At 38.6% G+C, this 24902-nt stretch overlaps 1 protein-coding gene across 2 annotated transcripts in view; it reads right to left on the reverse strand.

The window, feature by feature from the left end:
• Nucleotides 1-24902, reverse strand: part of CNTN5 (contactin 5) — a 673376-nt gene that overhangs the window by 23706 nt on the left and 624768 nt on the right. For both annotated transcript variants that reach the window (XM_064441325.1, XM_064441324.1), the window contains 4 exons: nucleotides 18378-18536; nucleotides 17801-17950; nucleotides 8753-8823; nucleotides 5370-5604 (listed from right to left, as the gene is read on the reverse strand). In XM_064441325.1, coding sequence (XP_064297395.1) covers nucleotides 5370-5604; nucleotides 8753-8823; nucleotides 17801-17950; nucleotides 18378-18536 — 615 coding nt within the window. The remainder of the gene's footprint in view (nucleotides 1-5369; nucleotides 5605-8752; nucleotides 8824-17800; nucleotides 17951-18377; nucleotides 18537-24902) is intronic.

The raw sequence follows: 24902 nt of genomic DNA on the forward strand, positions 1-24902 counted from the left end.
TAGCAATATCATAACCAGCTCTTCTATTAGCATTACGAACATTAAACTTACATGATCTGAGACTGATCCTTAAGAAATTCTGCCAGTAGCCTTCCAAGCCTTTTGCAAGGCTGGTGGTAAAGGTTTGTGTTTTTTTTTGTTTTGTTTTGTTTTTTGTTTTGTTTTTTTTTTTTCTTTTACTTATATAGAAATATGTTTATTTTTTCTTGATAGATTAACTAAAATTTATTTTTGTCAACTGTGATTTGTTTTCATTATTTTGTGTTGGAAAGCTCTTGCCCCAGGTCCTTGAGCATATAAAGAGGACTAGCTTTCGCCATCTATAGCAGTCATGAATAGAAAACCAGATTAAATTTCATTTATGGTATATTTGAACAGCAAATTTTTCATTGCTTAATTGGAAAGGTTGAATTTCTGAGCACTTGACAATACCAGAAGTTTTCACTAGATATCAAGATTTGCAGACTTTCGCATTCTTATTATCCTTGTCTATATCATCTTATTTATTCAAAATAAATGATAAAGTATTTCATTTGGTAATGTCTGTTCCTTGATTATCTTTACTATCAATAACTTATTTACTTCATATTTTTCCCTGCTTTATATATCTTCCTAACTTCTAAAAAATCTTTTTTTTCACTTTAATTTTTTGGCAATACTTGTGTTATTCTTATCCTTTTAATTATTTGGATTTTATTATGTATGCTTTTTACTTCTTCTGAATATCACTTAGTAGGTACATCCCTAGATCCTCATATGTAACGTACTGCCTTAGAAATGTAACATTTCTTACAGTATAAACTTCAGGTAGATTTTACACCTTTGGCTCAGACACATTCCAAAACACTTTCATTTCTAGAATTAACTGTTAGTTCCAACTTATTAAATATTTTCCTGCTATTTAACGATGATTTGTTCCACTATTATTTGTTAGGATCAGCTTTTCTATAGTGTCTTAATTATTCATCAAAACAAGACTATAGTACCATTATTTCTTCTCTGTTAGTCAGTACTGGATAAAGAATCTGCTAATTACCACAGCTGGAATACAAGTTGTATTTACTATCCAAACTACTCTGAGCACCTAAATTCTCTCATAAAATAACAGTGTCCTGTAATATTTATCTAAAATTAGAAAGGTTTTTCTCAGCATCCAGATTTGTCAGGGCCATCAGCAACTGACCTCTATTTCAATTCCCAGTTTCTTTAATTGCCCTTTTCCAAAATTACATAGAACCCAAGGATATTCTGTTTTATCCAAACACTGGTTTTGTATTTCCTGATATGTTATCACATCATCAGCTTGTTATGACATCCAACCATATTTACTTTTATTTTGTCTTTCTGAAGTAGCTCATACTTTGTCTAGTCATGCTTGCTAAAGCAAGCCTACCTTGCCATTACTCTTATCAGTACAGCCTTTTCCATCTTCTTGCAATCATACCTTTATGGTCTCATATTTTCTTCTCCATTGCTATATTTATGATTTTCTCAGTTTTCCTCTTCCAGTGAATTAAAACCACATATAGAGGTTGCATAAGATTTCCCTGATACTGAAAGCCTCTATTAGTAGTCTTGGCATTCTTAACCCCTCAGTATTTAAGTGGATGTTGTCATAAAGAAAAATCTCCAAAGAATATATAAATATTAAAACAAACAGTGCTTTACACTGCTTTTGTTCATTGTTTTATTTTCAATATCTTGTGCCTTTACAGTTTCATTCTCTATGGGTCTATACCATCTGTGCCTACACTGAAGTTCAGTGCTTTGTTTCTGTATGTTCTGGCATGAATCTGATACCATTATTTTCCTGGCAGAAAGTACAGTCAGAAGGTTTCTCCCTGCTCTGTTCATGCTCCTTTTCAGCCTCAGGCCTGCACATTGCAACCTTTCTTCTGGCAGGCAGCCTAACTTGTTGTGCTCTCCATGTGGTCTGGTGTCTCTTTCTCTTATTAGAGGGTTCCTTTATGAAAGGTTCAGGCTTGTCTTTCCCTGCTGCTAAAGCATGACTATTTTGTCCTCCTGTTCTGCCTCCTTAGAATCTCAGAATCATTAAAGTTGGAAAAGACCTCTAGGATCATCAAGTCCAACCGTCAACCCAACACTACCATGTCTCCTAAACCATGCCCTGAAGTGCCACATCTCTACGTCTTTTAAATACCTCTAGGGATGGTGACTCCACCACCTCTCTGGGCAGCCTGTTCCAGTGACTTCTTATTGAAGACCACTGTGCACCTTCTTTTCTAGCCGGCATTTTCTGTGTATCATCCTCATTCCCTCTTCAGAACTGGTTCCTGGCTCTCATCATCTCTTTCCCTTCACTAAAACATCTGACCTCTCTTTTTCTTCTTCTCTCCTTGATTGTTTGCTTTCTTCCTTTTCTAAGGTCTCTACAGAAGAATTCTCCTTCACACTTTTCTACTGCATTAAGCCATATTTTCCAGAGGGCCACATTTGCCTTTTTTCCTCCTGGGTTATCCAGCTAGTTGTGTACAACCTTTTCATCTGCTTCTCCATTCTATTCTCTATTCCTTCATTACATTCATCTGCATCTTTAGCTCCTGGATAGTCTCTCCCATGTGCTGTATCCTGGTGATGTTTCCTATGAAGTCAAAAGGCCAATGAAGGAGAAGAAATATCTTGAAACATCTATAACCAGTCAGGCTTTTTCCACCCTTCAGCTTTGGGTTATCACCATCATTGATCCCTCAGTAAACATTGGTATCATATTATCTTCTAAATATCTTAGAGATAAAAGGATTAGCCCCCCCTGTTGACTTAGGAGAAAAATCTCAGTATTTTGCTCATGTTTTCTGAGATTTTTTGCTCACTGGAAGGTCTATTTTTTTAAGCCTTTTGCCTCAGTCGGAGACACTTTGTGTAACCAGAGGGCAGTCAGTTGTGTTCACAGATGAGAACATCTTAGTCAATACCACCTGCCAAGGTGCTTGCCTAGGCACAACTCAGAGCCACTACAAATGGGCTCTGGGTTTATTTAGGTCAGAGAGCACACAACCTGCAGTCACAGTCATACAGAAAAGAGAGCTGCATTCATTCTTAGTAAATAAGAAATGTCTTCCTTGACCAAAATCTGTCCTATGCAAACTCTTGATTTTTTCCTGTGTGCTTAGCAGAGGCAACAGGTTTTGGGCTTCCTTAGCCAAATTTGTTATGCCAGTAAACAATTGTAGATCCATCTGTAGATGTGGGGAACCTTTTAATATGTGACATAAAGTTTCCTTAACTTTTAATAATTTTATTCTAGGCCTTTATTCTAGATCATGCAGAGAAGTGAATTGAGTGTGTGATGAAAAGCAAGTAAGCTAAAGTGTTTGCTAGATAATCCTAGGACTGTAATATATTGTACTGTCAATCTTTATTTAGTATCTCCTCTTCAACTGAAATCATTGAGAAAATGTGCCTTCAGTTGTTTAGCTCCTTAAAGTGAAAGTCCATGCCTCTTTCAAAACCAGTTCCCCATTTTTTTCATAGCAAACTGAAATGTCTATTGTCCTCAGTCTCCATATTGCCCGGAACTTAGCTCTAATAAACTGTTTCGCTATTCCTTTATTTTTTCAGTATATCACCTAGGGTTATTCTGGAGAAAAGCTTTTTATAAATTAATTTTGCCCTGTATTGTCACAGCATCCCATATTTTTTCCTCAAATATAAGTCTTATAAAGTATTTAGTCCCATAGAATTCTTACCAAAGGAAAGTCTAATGCTCAGACACATACAGAGAATGAATTAGCAAAGCTATGAGGGGTAGGTACTTTCAAGCAACTGAATTATAACCAGAAAAGTTGGCTTCTAGAGATAGTCTCTGGGACCATAGAGAGAAAGTTAATAATTCTATTCAGATCATTTGTAAAGTTCATATTTTAAAAGAAATGTTAGAGAAATTGGTTTATATATCTTATTCCATTTCCAGTCTTGTCCAAATAACAAGCAGACTACTTATTACAATTCACCATTCAGCTTTTGTTAAAATAGCTTTTACTATTTAAAAAAAAATCCATTAAGGTTTTGCCTCCCTTCCCTTGCAAAACTCTATTTTTATTGAATTTTCTGATTAGAGTATGAAAATGCTAAATATTAAAACCATCACCATCAGTCTCCTGGTTTCATTGCCATTGAGGAACAGGATGTCAACTGTAAAAATGTCCAAGATATACTGGGCAATTTTTACATTTTAAAATGTAATTGTTTTCATAGGAATACAAATAACTTGGTAATGGTGATCCAAACAGTGGAACACAAACAAATTACTGGAACTGCTTTTAGCAAAACAGCATTCCCAACCTCTATAATTACCATGAGAGAATAGGTGTAGATAATCTCTGCTATATCATGGCTCCAAAATTACACATTTATTGTGGGTTAGTATGGAATAACATTTAAAGTTTTCCAGCTTCACATGAAATACCATTATCTTCACACTACATTTTTGTAGAGATAATAAGAAAATCCTCTCATCTGTACTAGGACTGTACTTATTTTATTCTCTTAACAGAAGACAGTGGGATAACTCAAAGATAGTATAGTAAAGAAGAACTGAAACCTCTGAGTTCCAGTAATGGAGCTGCTCAAAATATTCCTGTGGATAATATTAATTTACCTTTTGTGTGTATGGAAACTTCCATACACTGGCTTCTGTCAATACAGAATAACTTCTTTTGGTTGTACAAATTAGCCTTCTTCCCCCCCCAAAAAAAAATATTGTTGAGAGTTATATCAACTTGACATAGAAATTTTCAGGAAGTATTTTTCATTTGTTCTTCTGAACTATTCCTATAATTCACATTGAATATTTGGTTATTAACATAAATTCACAACTTTTGTAGTAATGAACTAAAAAAGAGAGGAAATAGAAAAAAATGCATGAAAAGAAGAACAAAATTACATTCTCTGTACTTTTAGTATCCATTAACCAGGAAATGAACATTTATAACTTTATTTTGTCTTTGAGCTGTTGTCTTATTAACCCATCAAAAAAAGTATCATGAACTTCAGAAACTTTAGAAAATATCAGCCTTTCTTTGCTTATTGTTAGAGCAGCCTAGCTTAAAGTTAAGACTACAGATTTCATATTAGGGATGAACCTTCATTAAAAGAGTTGTTTGGGGTTTTTTTTGGTTAGGACTGATGTGGCTTGAGGTCTATTCCTAAACTTTGTCACTTCCTTTCTGGGTAACCTTGGCAAGTTAGTTCACCTCCTTATCTGCAAAAAAAAATATTTGATGTTACTTAGAACTTCTGCAAAGAATTTTGAAATTTAAGATTGAAAAAGCATTGTATAATAGGACACTTTATATAAAAATAGTTTAATGTAGTTCATAATACACAAGTTAACTTCTTGTTGAACTGACCTCCTTCCGCTGAGCAGATTACCACAATAGGGCTGAAGGGACCATCTCCTTTGTTGTTGTAAACACCAACTTTCACCTCAAATGGAGTCAGAGGTGGCACACTTTCATCTCTGTAGATGAACTTCGAGGCATCTGAAGATGTCACCATTTTCTCCTTCCAGCCACGTGTTCCATTGGGTCTGAAAGCTACAATATATCCAAATCCTTCTCCATTCTGAAATTCTTCTGACACTGGCTAGAAAACAAAGTTCAGGTAGGATCAGATGTGGTTATACTAACTTAGAAAGCGGCCACTTAGTGGCTGACCATAACCTGGCTGCTTGTGTGAGGGTGATCCCTTACAGTTGCATTGTAGGATTTTACTTATGGCTGGAAACACAGAGGGACAATTGCTTCTGAAAAGGAACCTTACAGGAGGGTTTCTTCACCTCATAACCATAGTTAGGTCACTGCCCTAGGATCGAAAAAGCTCTTGGGCTCAGAAATATTTTTTCTTCTAGATCTCCCACTTCATGGCTAATGCTTTAACCAGTGGTCTAGTAGTGGAGTAGCCCCTTCGAGTGACCTTGTTAAAAATAAAAAGCAACATCTTGTTAAGGGCTCCTAAAATATGATGCGTCTGACACTTAGTACTGTGCAACTTTCTTAGGTTTTAGGTGCTAACCTGTCTAATTTCTATATCCAAACGGGGTGCTGAGTCTTAGGGATTTAAGTTTAGGGTTCGATTTGAGACTTAGGATATAATGTTCTAACTCTCAAAGTGAATCTTAGTGAAAAAAAACCCACCTCATTTGCTTTTCTTTTCTCAGAGGATCTGTGAAATTAGCCGCTTAAATTGGGACACATCTGCCGTAAGCAGGCAGTCAGCTAAGGGATTTATCTGTTGAGAGGCTGAGCACTGCAAAAGCTAAATCTTACATGTCCAGCTCAAGAATGGATTTTTTCATGCTAATTTACTGCCTATATTTCTTATAAATTCAATGGACTTGTTTAGGAATTAGGTTATGTTTAACAGCTATCAGCATATTAGGCCTATTGGAAATGCCAAAACAAAAAAATAAAGGGTGTCTAAACGCCCTCTCTTGAAGTGCCCATCCTAGATCTGCAACTAATGAACATGTGAATCAGAGCAGGGGCACAGGGGATGCTGGATCCTCTCCCCTCCACAGGGCAAGTGAATATCTCATCGCCAGGCACCTCACTTTTGCAGACACCCTTTTCTACCCATCCTTCTGAAGCTGTTCACTGTGCATCCGAGAAAAAAAAAATCATTACTCCAAAGGCAGGGGAAGCAAAAACAAGACAGACTTTGTAATCTAGACATTTGAATTGGAAAGGGGGAGCCTTGCATCTCTTTGCAATACTTATGGAGTTGGCAGTAGACTGTCACTATAAAAAAAAAAAAAAGAAATAGAAGTAGCAGAACCCTTGGATTTCACTGCAAATGCTAAATACACAATCTGTGAATTAAAGATGTGTGAATAAAATTTTGTTTGAACCTTCTGAGTATAATTCAGGAGCCTAGGTAGGTTAGTCTTTTCCTGAATTCCAAGAGACTCATATACCACCTTAGTATCTTTTCAAAGTACTTTGTTGAATTCCTATTGCCTGTGAAAGTCCATTAAGACTTTTTTTGGTCCTGCAAAAACACAGACTGACTGTGCTGGAGTTATGCTAACTTACTCTATGTGCCTTATGGAAATGCAGTGGCTACTGGTGACAGCACAGTAGTCTATAGTGAGTTGTTGGAGTGTTATCCAATGAGCTAGGATTAGTTGTTTAGCAGAAATTTCAACACATAGTTATAATTGTATAGTTTTGTATATTTTGTTCTTTTTACCATTTCTTGAACAGTCAGTGACTGTAATTAGAAATGGTAGCAATCTTTCAAATGAGTAAAAAATGTAAATATGCCCATTTCACAATTTATATTTGACACAGATGAAATGCCATATTGTCTTTTCAATCTTAATTTGATTAATCACTTTACATGATTTGAGAGTGTGCTGAAATTATTAACATCAGGAAGAACAGCACTAGGTGTTGATGGAAACAACAACTTAATCAGGAACAAGGGGGAAGGATTAACACCTTCTGCCTTAATGGCAGTTTGCACTCCTTAGCTATAAGCGAAGGGGCATCCGCTGGCTTTTGTGGAAAAAATGTCGATGTATACTGAAAGTTCTGTTTTGGCAATTGCTAATTCTTAACTGTCTGTTGTATCTGTACTGCAGGATGGGACACCCACAGTCTCTGGTTTCTTTTGGAAGAAAACTTCGACCCTTGACAGAGAGAGATATTACACACTCCAGTGGTCCCCCACTCCACTCACCTGGGGAACACTATAAACACAGTTAATACAAATATTACATACTAATATATCATATTAGGGACTGGGATTAGGCCAGTTTACATCAGTTACAGTTCTAGCCACCTGATGTTTTTGCCTGGGATTCAACAAATTCTCCTCCAATAAGAGACATGCTGCTGTTTATAGTTATAGACTATAAAGCAAACTGAAATCAGCTCTTTCTCTGCTGTCTCAGGTAGGTGGTGTCTGAGAAGGCAGACATGCCAACAGAAGGCAGCCTTTTCAGATGTCCTAATATTTGCCATAAACAGTTAGTTAGAATTCTGTGTGTCTCTTACCATCTGAATCTCTCCTCAAGTTGGCTAGGCTAAAAGTTTTTTCATTAAACCCCCACATCTTTATTAGATGGAATTATTCTTGGGTTTATATATATCTGTGTATATATATATATATATGTATATTTTCTGAATCTGAAACTCTTCACGATGAATTTAGAAGTTTTGACAACTCCTCAAGAAAAGCCTCTGTTCTACTGTGTTATTTATGATTAGCAGAGAAAGCAACTCCCACTCCTCCAACTGCACACTGGCACAGTCATAATCTGTGTTGCACCTTGCATCACAATTTTCTTCTCAAAATAAAGGTCTATTTCAGGTCTTTAGTTTCATATTTTTAGGAAATACTTTAAAAAATATTTAGTTCTTAATTTAAGATTTTAAAAAGTTACAAGGCATTCCTTCTTTTCCCTTAGCTATTATTCCATCTGGTGTAGCACTTCAATAAGATCCAGAAAAGTCAAATCAACCCAAGTGGTAGATCACGAAGAAAAGACTGATGAACTAGCACAACTTTGGAGCTGCTGCTAGGTGGGTTAGATTCAGCATAATGCCCTCTACTAAAACCACACAAAAATGCACATTACTTTGAAACTTTAAAAGATATTTAAAGAACAGTACTTTGTGTTCAAGTCGTGCCAGGATTTGCTGTAAGGAAACTCCAGTACAGTACTCTTTACTTTGCCCTCAAAGAAGTAAACATGAAACAAAACCTTTAATCAGAAAAAGTCCCTTACCTCCCATGCTATTACTAATTCATGTCGCCTTCCACTTCTGCCACTTACATTAGCTGGAGGTGTCTTTGGAACTGTGTGCAAAAGGGAAAAAAACCAAAACAAAGCAAAACAGAATGTCCGAGTTATTGAAGTTTTCCCCATAGTAATAAGCTGCTGCAGAAGACATGAGGCTGTTAAATCAGAAAAGAAATAACAAACATATCACTCTGTGGTAAAGAAAATTTGCTCAAGTTTCATTTCAGAGAATTCCACACCCAAGCTGGTAAATTCAAAAAAAGCATAAGTTGAGAAGAAAAATAATATTGGAATAAAAAGCTGCTTAAGCACTATGTCTTCTGCAGATTAGTCAAAATTTCAATGTACAGTTCATCTAAGAGATAAAACAGGAATTATCTTGTTAATGCTTTTATTTTTCAAATAGACAACTCAAAATCAAATGCCAGGAAACCTGACATATTTCAGACTTCAGGTAAAATCTTAGGACATAAATAATATGTCCCTACTATTTCCCAGGTCATTAGTGATTTACAATGTTTTAGTCTTGTAAATCTATTCTTGTATGCTTTATGAGGGAGCCAATTTTCAAAAATTTTAAAGTAAACATCCTTAAACAACCCTTATAATTTCTTGCAAAATGCTGGAAGCAGTACTACCCAGAGGTCTTTGAAAGCTGAGACCACCATTATGGCTTTAAAAGCACATAGGAACAGCTGATGAAATTCTTTAAAATAAGTTATGACTATCATCGTAAGTGTGATTTGGGTTATTTTGTAAAACTTCAGAAATCTTAATTGTTCCATTGGAATACTGTAAATGCTAATCTTAGTGCCTCTTATGAAGCTTCCAAAATTACTAATGTCTTGAGTTTATTTACTGTGAGCAGGTAATGCTTGCATTCTTTATTTGATTAAATATGTCCTAAGATATAAACTTTCTCTTTTCTTCCTTACAGCAGTACATAGGTCATTGGTAGAAATGTACTGTGAGGCATTAACTGTTCAGGCATTACTGCATCCTGTTTAACTTATTATTGAGTAGCACTATGTCTTTGAACTATACAAAGAAAAATATGTTTAAATGAATGTACACAGTCCTTTCTATTTCCTGTGTTCATCACTAACAGCTTAAGTTCAATGAAAGTGCAATTTTCACTAGATCCTGAAGTTCACATAAAATTTCAGAATTTGTTTGTGTAGTGTCTTTTTGAACTCTGAACTCCCCTTTAAGTGACATAAGCCCAATTCTGTTTCTTCTCATAAATGATGCAAGCCACAAAGCTTATGAACTGCTTCTGATTTACACTGCTGAAAATGAGGTAAGAGCTCTTTTATCTGTGGCTCTTACCAGACTCATAGGGGAGATTTCCAACGTGTGAAACACCTCTCTCCAATAAAAGCTGATTCATCTGGAAAACATGATGCCTTTGTCCCTCCCTCCCTCCCTCCATTCCTCCCTCCCTCCATTCCTCCCTCCCTCCCTCCCTCCCTCCCTCCCTTCCTTCCTCCTTCCTTCCTTCCTTCCTTCCTTCCTTCCTTCCTTCCTTCCTTCCTTCCTTCCTTCCTCCTTCCTTCCTTCCTTCCTTCCTTCCTTCCTTCCTTCCTTCCTTCCTTCCTTCCTTCCTTCCTTCCTTCCTTCCTTCCTTCTTCCTTCCTTCCTTCCTTCCTTCCTTCCTTCCTTCCTTCCTTCCTTCCTTCCTTCCTTCCTTCCTTCCTTCCTTCCTTCCTTCCTTCCTTCCTTCCTCATCCTTCCTTCCTTCTTCCTTCTCCTTCCTTCCTTCCTTCCTTCCTTCCTTCCTTCCTTCCTTCCTTCCTTCCTTCCTTCCTTCCTTCCTTCCTTCCTCCTTCCTTCCTTCCTTCCTTCCCTTCCTTCCTTCCTTCCTTCCTTCCTTCCTTCCTTCCTTCCTTCCTTCCTTCCTTCCTTCCTTCCTTCCTTCCTTCTTCCTTCCTTCCTTCCTTCCTTCCTTCCTTCCTTCCTTCCTTCCTTCCTTCCTTCCTTCCTTCCTTCCTTCCTTCCTTCCTTCCTTCCTTCCTTCCTTCCTTCCTTCCTTCCTTCCTTCCTTCCTCCCTTCCTTCCTCTCTTCCTTCCTCCCTTCCTTCCTCTCTTCCTTCCTTCCTCTCTTCCTTCCTCTCTTCCTTCCTCTCTTCCTTCCTTCCTTCCTTCCTTCCTTCCTTCCTTCCTTCCTTCCTTCCTTCCTTCCTTCCTTCCTTCCTTCCTTCCTTCCTTCCTTCCTTCCTTCCTTCCTTCCTTCCTTCCTTCCTTCCTTCCTTCCTTCCTTCCTTCCTTCCTTCCTTCCTTCCTTCCTTCCTTCCTTCCTTCCTTCCTTCCTTCCTTCCTTCCTTCCTTCCTTCCTTCCTTCCTTCCTTCCTTCCTTCCTTCCTTCCTTCCTTCCTTCCTTCCTTCCTTCCTTCCTTCCTTCCTTCCTTCCTTCCTTCCTTCCTTCCTCCCTTCCTTCCTCCCTTCCTTCCTCCCTTCCTTCCTTCCTTCCTTCCTCCCTTCCTTCCTCTCTTCCTTCCTCCCTTCCTTCCTCTCTTCCTTCCTTCCTCTCTTCCTTCCTCTCTTCCTTCCTCTCTTCCTTCCTCTCTTCCTTCCTTCCTTCCTTCCTTCCTTCCTTCCTTCCTTCCTTCCTTCCTTCCTTCCTTCCTTCCTTCCTTCCTTCCTTCCTTCCTTCCTTCCTTCCTTCCTTCCTTCCTTCCTTCCTTCCTTCCTTCCTTCCTTCCTTCCTTCCTTCCTTCCTTCCTTCCTTCCTTCCTTCCTTCCTTCCTTCCTTCCTTCCTTCCTTCCTTCCTTCCTTCCTTCCTTCCTTCCTTCCTTCCTTCCTTCCTTCCTTCCTTCCTTCCTCTCTTCCTTCCTTCCTCTCTTCCTTCCTTCCTTCCTCTCTTCCTTCCTCTCTTCCTTCCTTCCTCTCTTCCTTCCTTCCTCTCTTCCTTCCTTCCTCTCTTCCTTCCTTCCTTCCTTCCTTCCTTCCTTCCTTCCTTCCTTCCTTCCTTCCTTCCTTCCTTCCTTCCTTCCTTCCTTCCTTCCTTCCTTCCTTCCTTCCTTCCTTCCTTCCTTCCTTCCTTCCTTCCTTCCTTCCTTCCTTCCTTCCTTCCTTCCTTCCTTCCTTCCTTCCTTCCTTCCTTCCTTCCTTCCTTCCTTCCTTCCTTCCTTCCTTCCTTCCTTCCTTCCTTCCTTCCTTCCTTCCTTCCTTCCTCTCTTCCTTCCTTCCTTCCTCTCTTCCTTCCTTCCTTCCTCTCTTCCTTCCTCTCTTCCTTCCTTCCTCTCTTCCTTCCTTCCTCTCTTCCTTCCTTCCTCTCTTCCTTCCTTCCTTCCTTCCTTCCTTCCTTCCTTCCTTCCTTCCTTCCTTCCTTCCTTCCTTCCTTCCTTCCTTCCTTCCTTCCTTCCTTCCTTCCTTCCTTCCTTCCTTCCTTCCTTCCTTCCTTCCTTCCTTCCTTCCTTCCTTCCTTCCTTCCTTCCTTCCTTCCTTCCTTCCTTCCTTCCTTCCTTCCTTCCTCTCTTCCTTCCTTCCTCTCTTCCTTCCTTCCTTCCTCTCTTCCTTCCTCTCTTCCTTCCTTCCTCTCTTCCTTCCTTCCTCTCTTCCTTCCTTCCTTCCTTCCTTCCTTCCTTCCTTCCTTCCTTCCTTCCTTCCTTCCTTCCTTCCTTCCTTCCTTCCTTCCTTCCTTCCTTCCTTCCTTCCTTCCTTCCTTCCTTCCTTCCTTCCTTCCTTCCTTCCTTCCTTCCTTCCTTCCTTCCTTCCTTCCTTCCTTCCTTCCTTCCTTCCTTCCTTCCTTCCTTCCTTCCTTCCTTCCTTCCTTCCTTCCTTCCTTCCTTCCTTCCTTCCTTCCTTCCTTCCTTCCTTCCTTTCCTTCCTTCCTTCCTCTCTTCCTTCCTTCCTCTCTTCCTTCCTTCCTCTCTTCCTTCCTTCCTTCCTTCCTTCCTTCCTTCCTTCCTTCCTTCCTTCCTTCCTTCCTTCCTTCCTTCCTTCCTTCCTTCCTTCCTTCCTTCCTTCCTTCCTTCCTTCCTTCCTTCCTTCCTTCCTTCCTTCCTTCCTTCCTTCCTTCCTTCCTTCCTCCCTTCCAACTTTCCTGTTACGTCTCTTAGTAGCACACACATTTAGATTCTTTATCGCTATGTACTGCATATTAGTTTGAGCCTGCAATATTATGTATTAGCAGCCCATTTGTTCTACTTTTACCCATGCAGTCACTGATTACCGTCTATTTTATCTTCTCCTCTTGTTTCTCCCTATGGAAAAGCACATCTTCTACAAAGGGTGTAAGTAGCCCAGGTAATCATCTCCAAATGTCACAGATAAGCAGGTTATTAATTTTTTCTACAGCAAAAATATTTATGATAATAGGAAAAGCTGAAACTGCTTTAATACAGGTCACAAACAAATAAAACGCCTCCAACAACAACAACAAAAAAGCAAAACACAAAACCAAAGCCAGTCTAAAACAGGTACATTTTCTCTTGGGACAGAGGCAGTTCTTGTTATGCTATGAAGAAATTCTAGCTGAGAATAAGGGCGACTTAATGGAAAATAAGGAGTTATTAAAGATAAAGCCTGTGTACAATCTGCTACTAATGGAGTGGATTACATTGTTACCTCATAAAATCAAGTTTGCATGCATGATTAGCAGGTTAAACTTTGATTCTACTCAATTTCTCTCTCCCCATGTTTCTCCATGAATAGATAATGTAATTGATGCTTTGCCCCAGGCTTCAAATGCCCGACTGCCTTAGTGGAATGCCAGACATGTTTAAATTCATGTTATTGGCTCTTTTCACCTTGTGGACCTGTAAAATATGTATCAAGGCTAGAACTGACAGAAATGCAGCAGCTGGTTATAAGTTAGATATGCCAGAAAATCATGGTATTATCCATTCTGATGAAAGTAGCTATAAAAAGCAATCATGTTAACTAAATATGAACTAAGTAACAAGATTAGGGTTTAATTAGAAAATTAAAGCAAGTGGAAACCTGTTTATTATTCTGTTGATTTCCTTACACCACTCCAAGTATTGCTTCCATGGATATTTTTAGATAATGGACTAATATAAAATGTTGTAACTATCTTGGGGGAAAAGTGATAAAATAAGTGAGGTGTGGAGAGAGAAAAAGACTTTAGTCTCCAGTCAGATTAGCTTGTGCCATTAAATTACAGATGCCGCTTTCCATTTAAGTATAAAATAATGGAAGTAGAATCACGTGTTTGTTGCCTTTTTGGATTGTCTACACAGCTATCGTTCAGCCTTGTGGATCTCAGCTCTCATCTGAGCATGAGCCACAGTCACCTTCTCCACTAGGAGACTGATATTTCTGGAGTTTTACCCGGTGCAGAAGCAGCCCGCCTGTTGGTACATGTGGGGCACATCTAACATCACTGCAAATAGCCAGATTATTCTGCCTGGGTCATGAGTAAAGAGGTTGATGCCATGTTCTTTCTGAAATATAATGTGCTTTCACATATGTGTCTTTTAAGAATTGAGATCTGTGGTATTAGAATTGGAACCCATGCTAATAGAGATTTTATCTTGATGCTTTCAGATAAAAAATTAGTAATAGATTCTGAAGAAGAATAGATCACTGGGTGATACACTAAGATATATATTAATGTGCTGATTTGGAAAACCATATATGAAACACAACAAAAAATATTATTTTTCCTGTCTCTTTGACTTTGGCATCTGAAAACTATACCAAGGGTGATAATTCACACAATCACTGAAAGACCTGTGTCAGAGGACAGAGCTAAACAAGCTCTGGACTTTAGGAATACCTGGAGACCATGAAAAAGTAGCTGCCTGAGTGAGACAGATCATTAAACCTCTGGCATTTCAAGGCTGGCACAAAAATTATAAGCAGCATGTTATTTTGAGAAGAATTATGTGTAACAGTTTATTTTTTTTGTTTGAATTTTTTTTTGTTTAAAGCAGGCCCCATTGTGTTATTTTTTCGACCCTACAACTCCTTGCAGGTTCTAACAAATTGGGAAGTTATATCTTATTGTAACTCCTGCCCTTTCACTCCCTCTATAGAATAAAAAAATGAGATTGCATCTATCATTTTTATTAAAAAAAAACCCCAAACAACCAAACACAAAACCCCAAACCACTCACAACTGAAACACAAAACAAACTTATTCTTAAAGAAAAGTTGTTTGAAGTTGAGGTGATGACAACAGACTTCTGTTGTACCATGCCATGCTAAGCAGGCACACCAAACAAATTCAGCTTTAATTTCTCTGAAGGCTGTTAAGTTGTTTTACTGGCACCTGTCTGGATTTCAATGTCATGCTACAAAACACTCCGTTCTAACATCTCATATGTGCAGCTGTAACTCTGGTAGCAAAAAAGTGTTCCGAACTGGGAAGCTGAAAGTTCACGTAAACATCTAGTGTGGCCTTTTTTCAATTTGAACTAATATGTTACCAATTTATTATTAATGAAGACCTGCATTATTATCAGCTACAGCACTGTTTATCAGGAGGCATCTCATGTACTGGAGTAGACAGCATTTCTACTTGAGTTGAAGATTCTATTACTTCTGATGGCAGCGATAGTGGAGTATTACCCAGAAATTAATACCAGTCACCAGGTGAAAATACACTGCACTCTGCATACTTTGTCCCACAATTTTTTTTCCTTATCATTATTATGATTTATCAATTAATTTTTACAGAGGTAAAGTTGCAGTGATTGTCCAAAGGAATATTGGAAAGACATGTGCATGAAGAAATCTCTTGCTAGAGTTGTAGGAATATGTTTTAGTAAATGCAGCCTTTGTTTGGTAAACACTAGGAAATAAGAAGGAGGAACCTAAAAATCATGACAGCTAGATGAAATCTAACTTGTTAAAACTTCTGTTTTAACTCGCAGCTTAAATACATCTGGTCAATTAAAATCCTGAATCATCTTTTCAAAAACAGGGTACATATTCATAAATTTGAATTAACATAATCCCAGGGGTGCAACATATTATAGGATAAACTTTTTCCAGAATGCTTGTGTCCTCTCTGATATGTACTATCTGAATAAATAGATAAGTCATTTAAACCTTTGGGTCCAGCAAAATTTTCACTGCTAGTCCAGCAAAATTTTCACTGCTAATGAAATACTGTGTAAACTCAAGGAAAGAATAATGATGGTGAAATAAGGTGGTTTTTAAAAATCATTTGAGGTTAAAATAGCTCATGTTTTTTGTTTAATTTTCTGTTTCTTCTTTTCTTCATGGACCGAAGTATGTAGCGCCTGAAGTTTCTGCTATAAAGTTATTGAGTTTCACCCTATGGGGAGCTTGCAGAAGATGAGGGGGAGAGTTGGAAAGGAAGCATCATTCCACATGCATGAATGGGAATCAAATAATTTCAGTGCAGTTCTGTGATTGCAAAGTGAAATTTAATATCAGTTAGCAACTCCAGTTATTTAAAGCAGAAAAAAAAAATCTTATTACAACTGAAGATAGGTTTGTTAGACTTAGTCTGAAACAGTGAATCCAATTTTGGTTGCCACAACAAGAAAGACATTGATCAACAAAAGCAAGTTCAGAGGAGGCCACTGGGATAGTGGTGCTGGAGCATTTGCCTTGTGAGGAGAGGCTGGGGCAGCTGAGCTTGCTCAGCCTCCAGCAGAGATGGATTTGGGGGACCTAACAGCAGCCCCCAGTGCCTATGGGGAGGTCACTGAGGAGACAGATGGGCCCTTCATGGTGGTGCAGGGTGGGAGGGCAAGAGACAGGGGTCATAAGCTGAAATAGGGGGAATTTTGGCTGGAAATATTGAAAGAAAAGTCACAATGAGATTAGTTAACTGCCAGCGCAGGTTGCCCAGAGAGAATGTGCAATCTTCCTCCTTGGAGTTTTCAAAGACTCAACTGGACAAAGCCCTGAGCAACCTACTCTGATGTCGGTTTACCAAGCTTTGAGCAGGAGGCTGGACTAGACACCTCCTGAGATCCCCTCCAGCCCCACTTATTCAGTTGATTCTGTGGTGCTGTCTAAGAAAGTCAGCCTGAATGTTCTGCTGTGAATATTTATGGGTAGCATATACACAGACTGGCGAACTATGGAGATTAACATGTCTTAAGAGATAATAATATTATTTTAGAATGAGAGGTTGACATATTTTGGCATTGCCACTTGTAATCTCCCTTAATGAGAAGACAGAGTTGCAACACAACTGCTGTATTCATCCAGAATATTTACAACTACAAAATCAGTTATACTTTCAAATTCTAGTGGAATCTTTGAATTTGCCACTCTTCTATTCTGTATGATTAATAAACTACTTACAAATTATTCAGCTGAAGAAACATTAAAAAAAAAAAACCACATTAAAACTCTCTAGGCCTCCTAAATAACAAAGAATGGAGAATAATCTGAAAGTGTTCTGAGATGCAGTTCTCTTCTGAGGCTTTGTTCATACCCTATCTCTCTTTCTGCCTCTTAAAACGTTTCTGTAGCTGCCTAGGGATTTTTCTCAGATTCCCAATCCTTCTTTATCTCCCTTCATTCTTCCCAAATTACTGCCAGTGGTTCCAAACTTTGTGAGACCACTGCAATTTTCAAGAGACCCAAATAAGATATACAATATTTTTCCTGGGCTCCCACAGTACCATCCCAGTCAGAAGGACAATGAAATTTCTTTTAATGCACTAACAGTTCATGCTTAAAAAATTCTGTACACCTTCTAGGAGATAATTATTAAGAATAAGGGGGGAGAGGCTGCTTGGGAGCAGTTGAGTGAAGAGAATGAGAAGCAGCCTACAATAGAAGAGCAGTAAAAGACTGTCAAAGTGCAGAAAGCAATGGCTTAAGTGTAGGATGAAGAGTAAGGAAGCCTGGATGGGATAAGACAGCAGGGAATGGGTTTATTTGAAATTTCTTTAAATTAAATAATATTACTGTAATTAAAACAAATTGGCTCCCCATTACAAAGAGTATCACCCTGGAACAGTGATGACTGAACACACAGATGTGTACCAGGGAGAAGAGAATAGTTCTATTATTATATTAAAATAGTTCTTGTTTCTGGTAGTCCTGGAAAACTAACCTTTTTATCCTCTTCTTACCTGCTTCATTGGTTCTGATCACTCGTGATGGTGCACTTGGGTCTCCAGTCCCAATTTTGTTGGTTGCTACAACTCTGAACTCATACTCCACCCAAGGGTTCAGTTCGACAGCCATAGCAGACTCCATGTCACCACTTATCACATCTGGAACTGCAGACAGTAAAGAAATTTGTAGGTCACTCAGACATCTGAAGCTCACATGCAGTGTCTCAATGGCAAGTGGCCTTTGTGATACAATATGGCCGTTAGAAATGATAGACATCAAGGATCTAATACATCAGAAATCACAGCTAGGGTTTTGGCACTGTGGTACTCCTGAAAAGACACAGATTGAAGGAAATAGGGGAGAGCTTTCTGCTTATTCACAGACGCATCATGGCAGGTGTCTTTGTGTTGTCCTTTCAGAGCTGTTGCTAAGTAACGTGGAAGGAATGAAAAAAAGAAAAAAAAAAAATCAGTGCTTTTAATTTATCATTGTTCTCTTAAGAGTATCTGTTCCTGCAGTTGCTGGTGATTATTTCTGTGATGACCAGGAGTTTTGAACAGTCTATTTGTGCTGTTTGAAAGTTTTTCTCACCTGTTTTTACGGTCTGCCAGCCAAGAGAAAATGGACTGCGTGCTTGCAGGTTGTAGAGGGAGATAGGGCTGTGATTGTCTGCCCCAGGACTCCAGGAGAGTGTTGCTGTGATGTCTGTAATTTCCTCCACTATTACAACCCCTGGGGGACCAGGAGGACCTAGGAATAAAGTGGAATAATCAAACAGACCACACCATCATCATGGATGAGCAGCAATAATACAGGAGACGCATTCTGTAGGGACCCGGTGGAGTTCAATATCCATGAAGTACAAGGGTTAAAATGCACACTATTATGTCATGGGATACCTCATTTATGTGATTTTTGCTGGTAAATTGTGATTGTTTCTACTCTTTATGCTGTGTGGATGAGCATCAATTAATATGTTAGAGTGGCAGTGGAAGAACCAGAAATAGAAACAGATTTAAAAAAATCCTCCGTTATAATTGTTCTCAACCTAAAATTAAAGGAAAAAAAGAGCAACATTAAGAAGCATCCAGGCTAGACTGAACAGCTGCAATCACATCTTCTCTTTGTGTGAGACTTGTCAGCAGGAAAGACAAATAGTGATCAAAATGAAGCACAGGTGGATGTGCTTTTGAAGAACAATAATATTACTAATAACTGAACCAAGAATAGAGCATTCATCCTTATTCTCAAATTCACTCATGCAGGGAAACAACCTGGATTACTATCCTGTTGGAAGTCCATTAAATGTTTGATTGAAAGCTATTAAAAACAAAACAAAACAAAACCCAAACCCAGATATTTTGAAGGCTTGTAATTACTATGGTTCCACTAAAACCAAACAAAAACTCCACAACTTCTAACTTGAAAAGTGAAAGGATTAATTATTCCACTTAGCTGCACCAAAAAAGAGTATGCTAATCACCATTTGTATATGCCATGTGACTGATCCAATAAGTGGGGTCTCTGGTAGTAAATATGACTGCAAAGAAAGATATGTCACACTCCTACCCCCTAATTCTCTTCTTTAATTCTTCCTGATATTGATATTACTGGTGTCTGAAAACATTGTCCATTTGCACTTGTAAAACTAAATCAGAGGCAAGGTTCTCCTGATTCAGGATCCTCTTCCACAGTTGTAACCAGATGTTTAGGGGAAAATGTGCATGTCTGTCATGGGTAAACATTTGTCCTGTGGTTTCTTATACTTAAAAGCTTATATAAGTCCTGAAGAACAGGACTTAATACTCCTGTAAAATATTGATATTATTAATAGCTATAATTATTTATGACAAATCTGGATTTTATTGGCATTCAAGACCCTTCTGATTCTTTTCCATCCTCCTATTGTTGAAGCCTGAAGTTTTGATTCTGCTCCTACCCATGTGGAGGTCTCTGAAATCAGAAATGCACTACTGGACACTCTCCCAAAATTATACTGCAGGAAAGGTGATGATGGAAACAACTTTATTAGTAGAAAGCCATTGCTGATAAACTTTTGCAGGAGACTAATGCTGTTTGCGTGTGTCATGAGCTGTACTGGAGCAGGTCCTTTGGATATCTCCAGTCCATGAACTGTGGTGAGAGGTGTGGTCTCCCTTGCTGAACTGTCAGAGCTCAGCACCTGTGGATCAGGGTGACAAACACTAAGGTCTGGTGCCTCTATTTGAAGTGGCAGCTGTAGCCAGGATTTCTGCGTTACTGAGCTTAGCATTATATTTTAGTGCTATTTCATGCAATCAAATCTTTTTCTGGCTAGAATCCTTAGTCCATAAGTAGAAACAAATGTGTTTGAATATCAAAGGCTAAAAAAACCCCTATTAACTGAAATATTTTTAGATGCTGGGATTTTTTGTCATTTGCAGCTGCAAATGGCTTTATATTTCCTCTGATACGCCTTCAATAAAAGCATGTTTATATGAACTATGACAACAATATGATCAGAGTTTTGTAATAGTTTCACTCAATAGGTTCAGAATAAAAAAGACGTTGAATCCTTTAAATGAGAAAGCAATTTACGATATTCACTTGCCTCTGTTTGCTTGGCAATGATCTGCAAGCAACTAATGGACATTAAAATGTTGGAAGTATATGGCATTTAGAAATAATACCAACAACCAAAAAAAACCCAAAGACAAATTAATGTTTGAAATTCAAGGGATTCAATTCCTCCAGTTCCAGGAATGGAAGGAATTCAGTAAAGTTTAGTATTATGGGTGCATGATGGAAGAAGATTGTCTCCATAACCCACTGTAGTCCTCTTTACAGGAGCCCAAGGTACAGTTCTGGGCTCTAAGAAGAGCACAGTTTTCCACTTCCATGGGTGGTGAGCTGCTTCAGTTCTAGGAGTCTCTCCTCTTCTATTGCTCTGCCTGCTCAGCAGGCTTGACTTCGCTGCTTTCAGTGCCTTTCATCGAGTCACAAACAGTGCTGGGATAAGATGATGACCCTCCTTGGACACCCTGTGACTCTTGTCATTCTGGAGTCCCATTTCATTTGCAGTTGAAAGGTCTTGCTTTTCTTCCTGGGAGAAAACATTGCAGAAAGTTGTGTCCTTTGCACTCCTGCCTTCCTGCAAGTGTTTCCTGCTCTTTGATGGGAAGCACCAGGTCAGGCCTTCATCTCAGAATAGCAAGTCCTGGGGCTAATTTAATAATAGGGTGATCTTCAATCTCCATCATCTATTGTTTTAGGCTATCTGTTGATGTAGGAAAATACTAGTGAGATTTTTATTTATAGCCATGAGGGAGAGTTTAAAGGAAAGCTGGGATCTTGATACAATCATATGCTTTTACTGGGTTGGAGCCCTAGGCCCAGAATTATATCACGGTCCCAAGCACAAACAAAATTAAAGGGAAATATTTTGGTACTTCTCCTCTATGACAATATTTCTCCCATGCACACTGAATGTTGTTAAAGAGTTTCTAGCCACTGTATTATAGGCAAAAGAACAAGCGCCTTGCTTATATAAAAATATGTAAAATATATTTATGCAGATGTCTCCTGCTAAATTCTCAATATATTCTGTTGTCAGAGTTCTCTCATGTTTTTTAAACCCTTTAAATGCATTCCTGGTCATGACAATGTGTCATTATGCTTTCCGAGATGCGTGCTCTTACACAGTCTGCAGGATGACTGCTAAAAAGCATTTCCATTTCCAACAGCAGGCATTCTTGAAAGCAGATTAATAAAGGACAAAAGCCTCAGTGATGACAAATGTATGACAGTTAGCCAGGACCTGAGTGCTATGCAGATGTCACTCATTTTGTAGAAATCTCATTAAATTTTATGGTTGGATGTAATCATTCATGGTGTCAGCCGTATGGCTAATGCAGAGAAGCTTTTCTCCCAAGGGCTGTCTTATTGTTCAGGATCTCTAAAACAATTTTTTAGTTGAGAATAGCCAATTGAGGAAAAAATGCATGGTCTGCTCAAATGCTTCTCTGGAAACTACACAGAAAATGACTGGTCATAAATGCACTACAGTGCAGTCGACCTTCACAGAGAAGACATTTGGGGCTGCGATAGGCTCTTATGTGGCTCCAGGAGCACTGGAAACCCAGCATCAAGGATATTAGTCAGTTAACTTCTTTCAGAGCAATTCCATAGATTGATACTTCATTTCAGGACATGTGTGACTGCATTTTGGCAAACTTGTTTTATGTGCCTTTTTATTGTTGGAATGATCATCCTGAGAGGTCCTTTGGATTACTTGCCATGGTACAATGTTAATGTGAGAGTTCTTGAAAGACTATTACCAATAATAGCTGTAGTCGTTCAGTGAGGCAGTGCCCTTTCCCTGTATCCCCGAATACGCGCTGATTTACTCCACTGCAGCCTGACCAGGATAATTCTTACTTTTATCAAACTAAGAAACCTGATATGTAGAAGTTCATGAACACAGATTTCTTGACGTGAAGATTTTGCTTTCTGAATGACATGACTTGTCATGAAGAAGATGAGAAGTTATGAACGAGAGGAAAAGAAAGAGACAGTAACTACAGAATGATGGAAAATGTGCTTGAGAAAACAGGAGCTTGACTGTTTCTTGTAGTGTAACTCCCTTTTGCTGTGCCCACCTATGGCTGATGAAGTGTTTTCACATAATGGGCAACAAGAGGGTGGAGAGAAATTTCGATGTATAGTGAACGCAGTAGGTACCATGGCTTTAGTGGATACATCTCTATCCCCATTCCCTCTACGTGTGGTGTACCCGAGTGGTTTCTGTAAGGTAGATACATAAGGGCCCTGGGCAGATGGAGAGGTTATACCCCAGCCAGTGGCAGGACAGATAGGGAGGTTAGACTCAGGGCTGGAATGTGAGAAAGAGAATATAAATACTCTTAAATCATTCCAGGGATGAGGGTCAGGAGAAATTCCTGGTGTCCTGCCTGAGAAAGCTTCTGGTGGTACATATGTAATTTTATGCTCCTTTGTCCTCATGACTTCTCTGCCTTGTACAAATGTAAAATGTAGGGGATTTGGGCAAGACAACCTTGAGAGCTGCTGAGCGTTGTGAGCTCAGCTTCCAGACTGCAGCCCAGAGCCTCTGAGCAGGATCTTTGCGTAGTAGCAGTTGTGACTTGACACAAAATATATGAACAGTGAAAGGAACATGATCTGCAATTTCACCTTAGGACGAATTGCATTGTGACTGATATAACTAGTAGAACAGAATAAGAAACTGAGTTTTAGACATGCCTCTTTTGTTAGCATGTCCTACTGACTACCTTTAGCACTGTAGGGCATCACTTACCAGCTGTCCCAATTCTGGTCCATGTTGCCTCCTTTAGTCTCTGCAATCACAGTGTGGGCATCAACACCCCCAGAACTGTGTGAGTCTCTTTCAGCCACTGAGTCTGTGGCATCACCACATCTGATCTGTTTTTTTGCACTTGTTTCTAGGCACTTTTTGACTGAAGCTATAGATAGGAGTTAAGTTGATGTTTGTATAGAGGTTTCTTAGACAGAACAGAAAGTCTTTTTTAAACTCTTAAAAAAACCATTTTTTAAGATATGAATGCCTTTCCCTTTCACAACACTGAAGGTCCTGTTATAACCTGTTATAACAAAGGTCCTATTACAAGTTCAGATTGCTGGAAGTGTTTCAGTCTGGAATTTGTGAGATAAAGGGCTAATGCTCCATCTACAGTAATAACCTGCCTTCTAATGTTGTAAATATTTCAGCTACACTGATAAACTGAAAACGTCCAAAGCACATATCTGAACTCTAGCACTGATCCTATGCGCTATTATGTTGTCAGCCAGTCCCTATCATAATTTCAGTCCTGCGCAATTATGACTTTCCCAACACATGCCACGGGACAATTAATGGATTACCATGGGCTGGGGCAGATCCCACCAGGCAGTTTGTTGTGCCCATCTTGTTTTAAGAGGGGAAGGGGACTGGGAGTGGGAACTCTGCTGTGCTCATTGGCCACAGGGAGCAGTTTACTATTATGGACATATTCTGTGAGTCCAGTTAATGCGGTCTGTGCTTAGGGTATCTTCCTGTCCTTTGCAGCAGGCCAAATATAATTTCAAGGACCAGGAAGAATCTGCTGACCTTGTTTATGTTCCATTTAATAATGTTGTGTCTGATGGCCTTTAAACCCAAGTACTTGTCTTTAAGTTTTATTGGCAATATCACAACTGAAGGGAGCAGTGTGGTCAACCTAACCAGCAGATCCTGCGTTATATTTGCTCCAGGTCAGTAGAGTTCAGAGGAAACATTACTTCTCAAAAAAATATATCATAAGAATGGATTTCTTGCTTAGATTTGTAGTTTTGCCAGACTACAAGAATAACTTTAACCTCTTTTTTTTTTTAGACTACAAAATGTGTACTCTTAAACCACAGTTTGTAGTCACAAAGGCTTTCATCCCTTCACACTACAGGATTGCTGTCTGTTCCATTTCAAGATCTTCCAGCTTCCAGGTAGTTTTTGATCTTAAAGCTTATTTTACTTACAGTAGGCATGCACAGTGCATTTGGTTAGTTTTCAGTGCACAATCTTACAATACGTTATACATTGTAGAAGAAAGCTGATTTTCATCCTATTTTTAAATAATCTTCCTGCCATGAATTTTGTACTAATATTTGTATAATTCAAAGGTTTTTAATTAGTTCTGTATATGCTAATAACTCTCCAAGGGTGTACAGCATTGACACAGAGAATGAAGAAGACTGGACATTATTTTTTTCTTTCTGTAGAAAAGCACAATATCTATTGAGATCCATAAAAATAAAAAACATATTTTGAGCTGTAAGAGTTAAAAGGGTAATAAAAGTAAACAACAGTGAATAAACTATTACTAAAATACCAGAAAATATCTGGCATCTAAATCTATTAAAATCCTTAAGTATAGACCAAGGAGATAGTACTGGAAATAAAGTTAACTATACTAATGCTTAGAGAGCGCAGGTCTATTTGTAACAGAATTGAGACCAATAAATTATTTATCTTTGAGTTTATCCAAAACATATTTTACAATATATATGTAATATATAAAATATTTTAATAAAATATATAAAATACTAAAATTACTAGATGTGCTG

Source organism: Phalacrocorax carbo, chromosome 1 (genome assembly GCF_963921805.1).
Source record: "Phalacrocorax carbo chromosome 1, bPhaCar2.1, whole genome shotgun sequence".
NCBI classification, from domain to species: domain Eukaryota; kingdom Metazoa; phylum Chordata; class Aves; order Suliformes; family Phalacrocoracidae; genus Phalacrocorax; species Phalacrocorax carbo.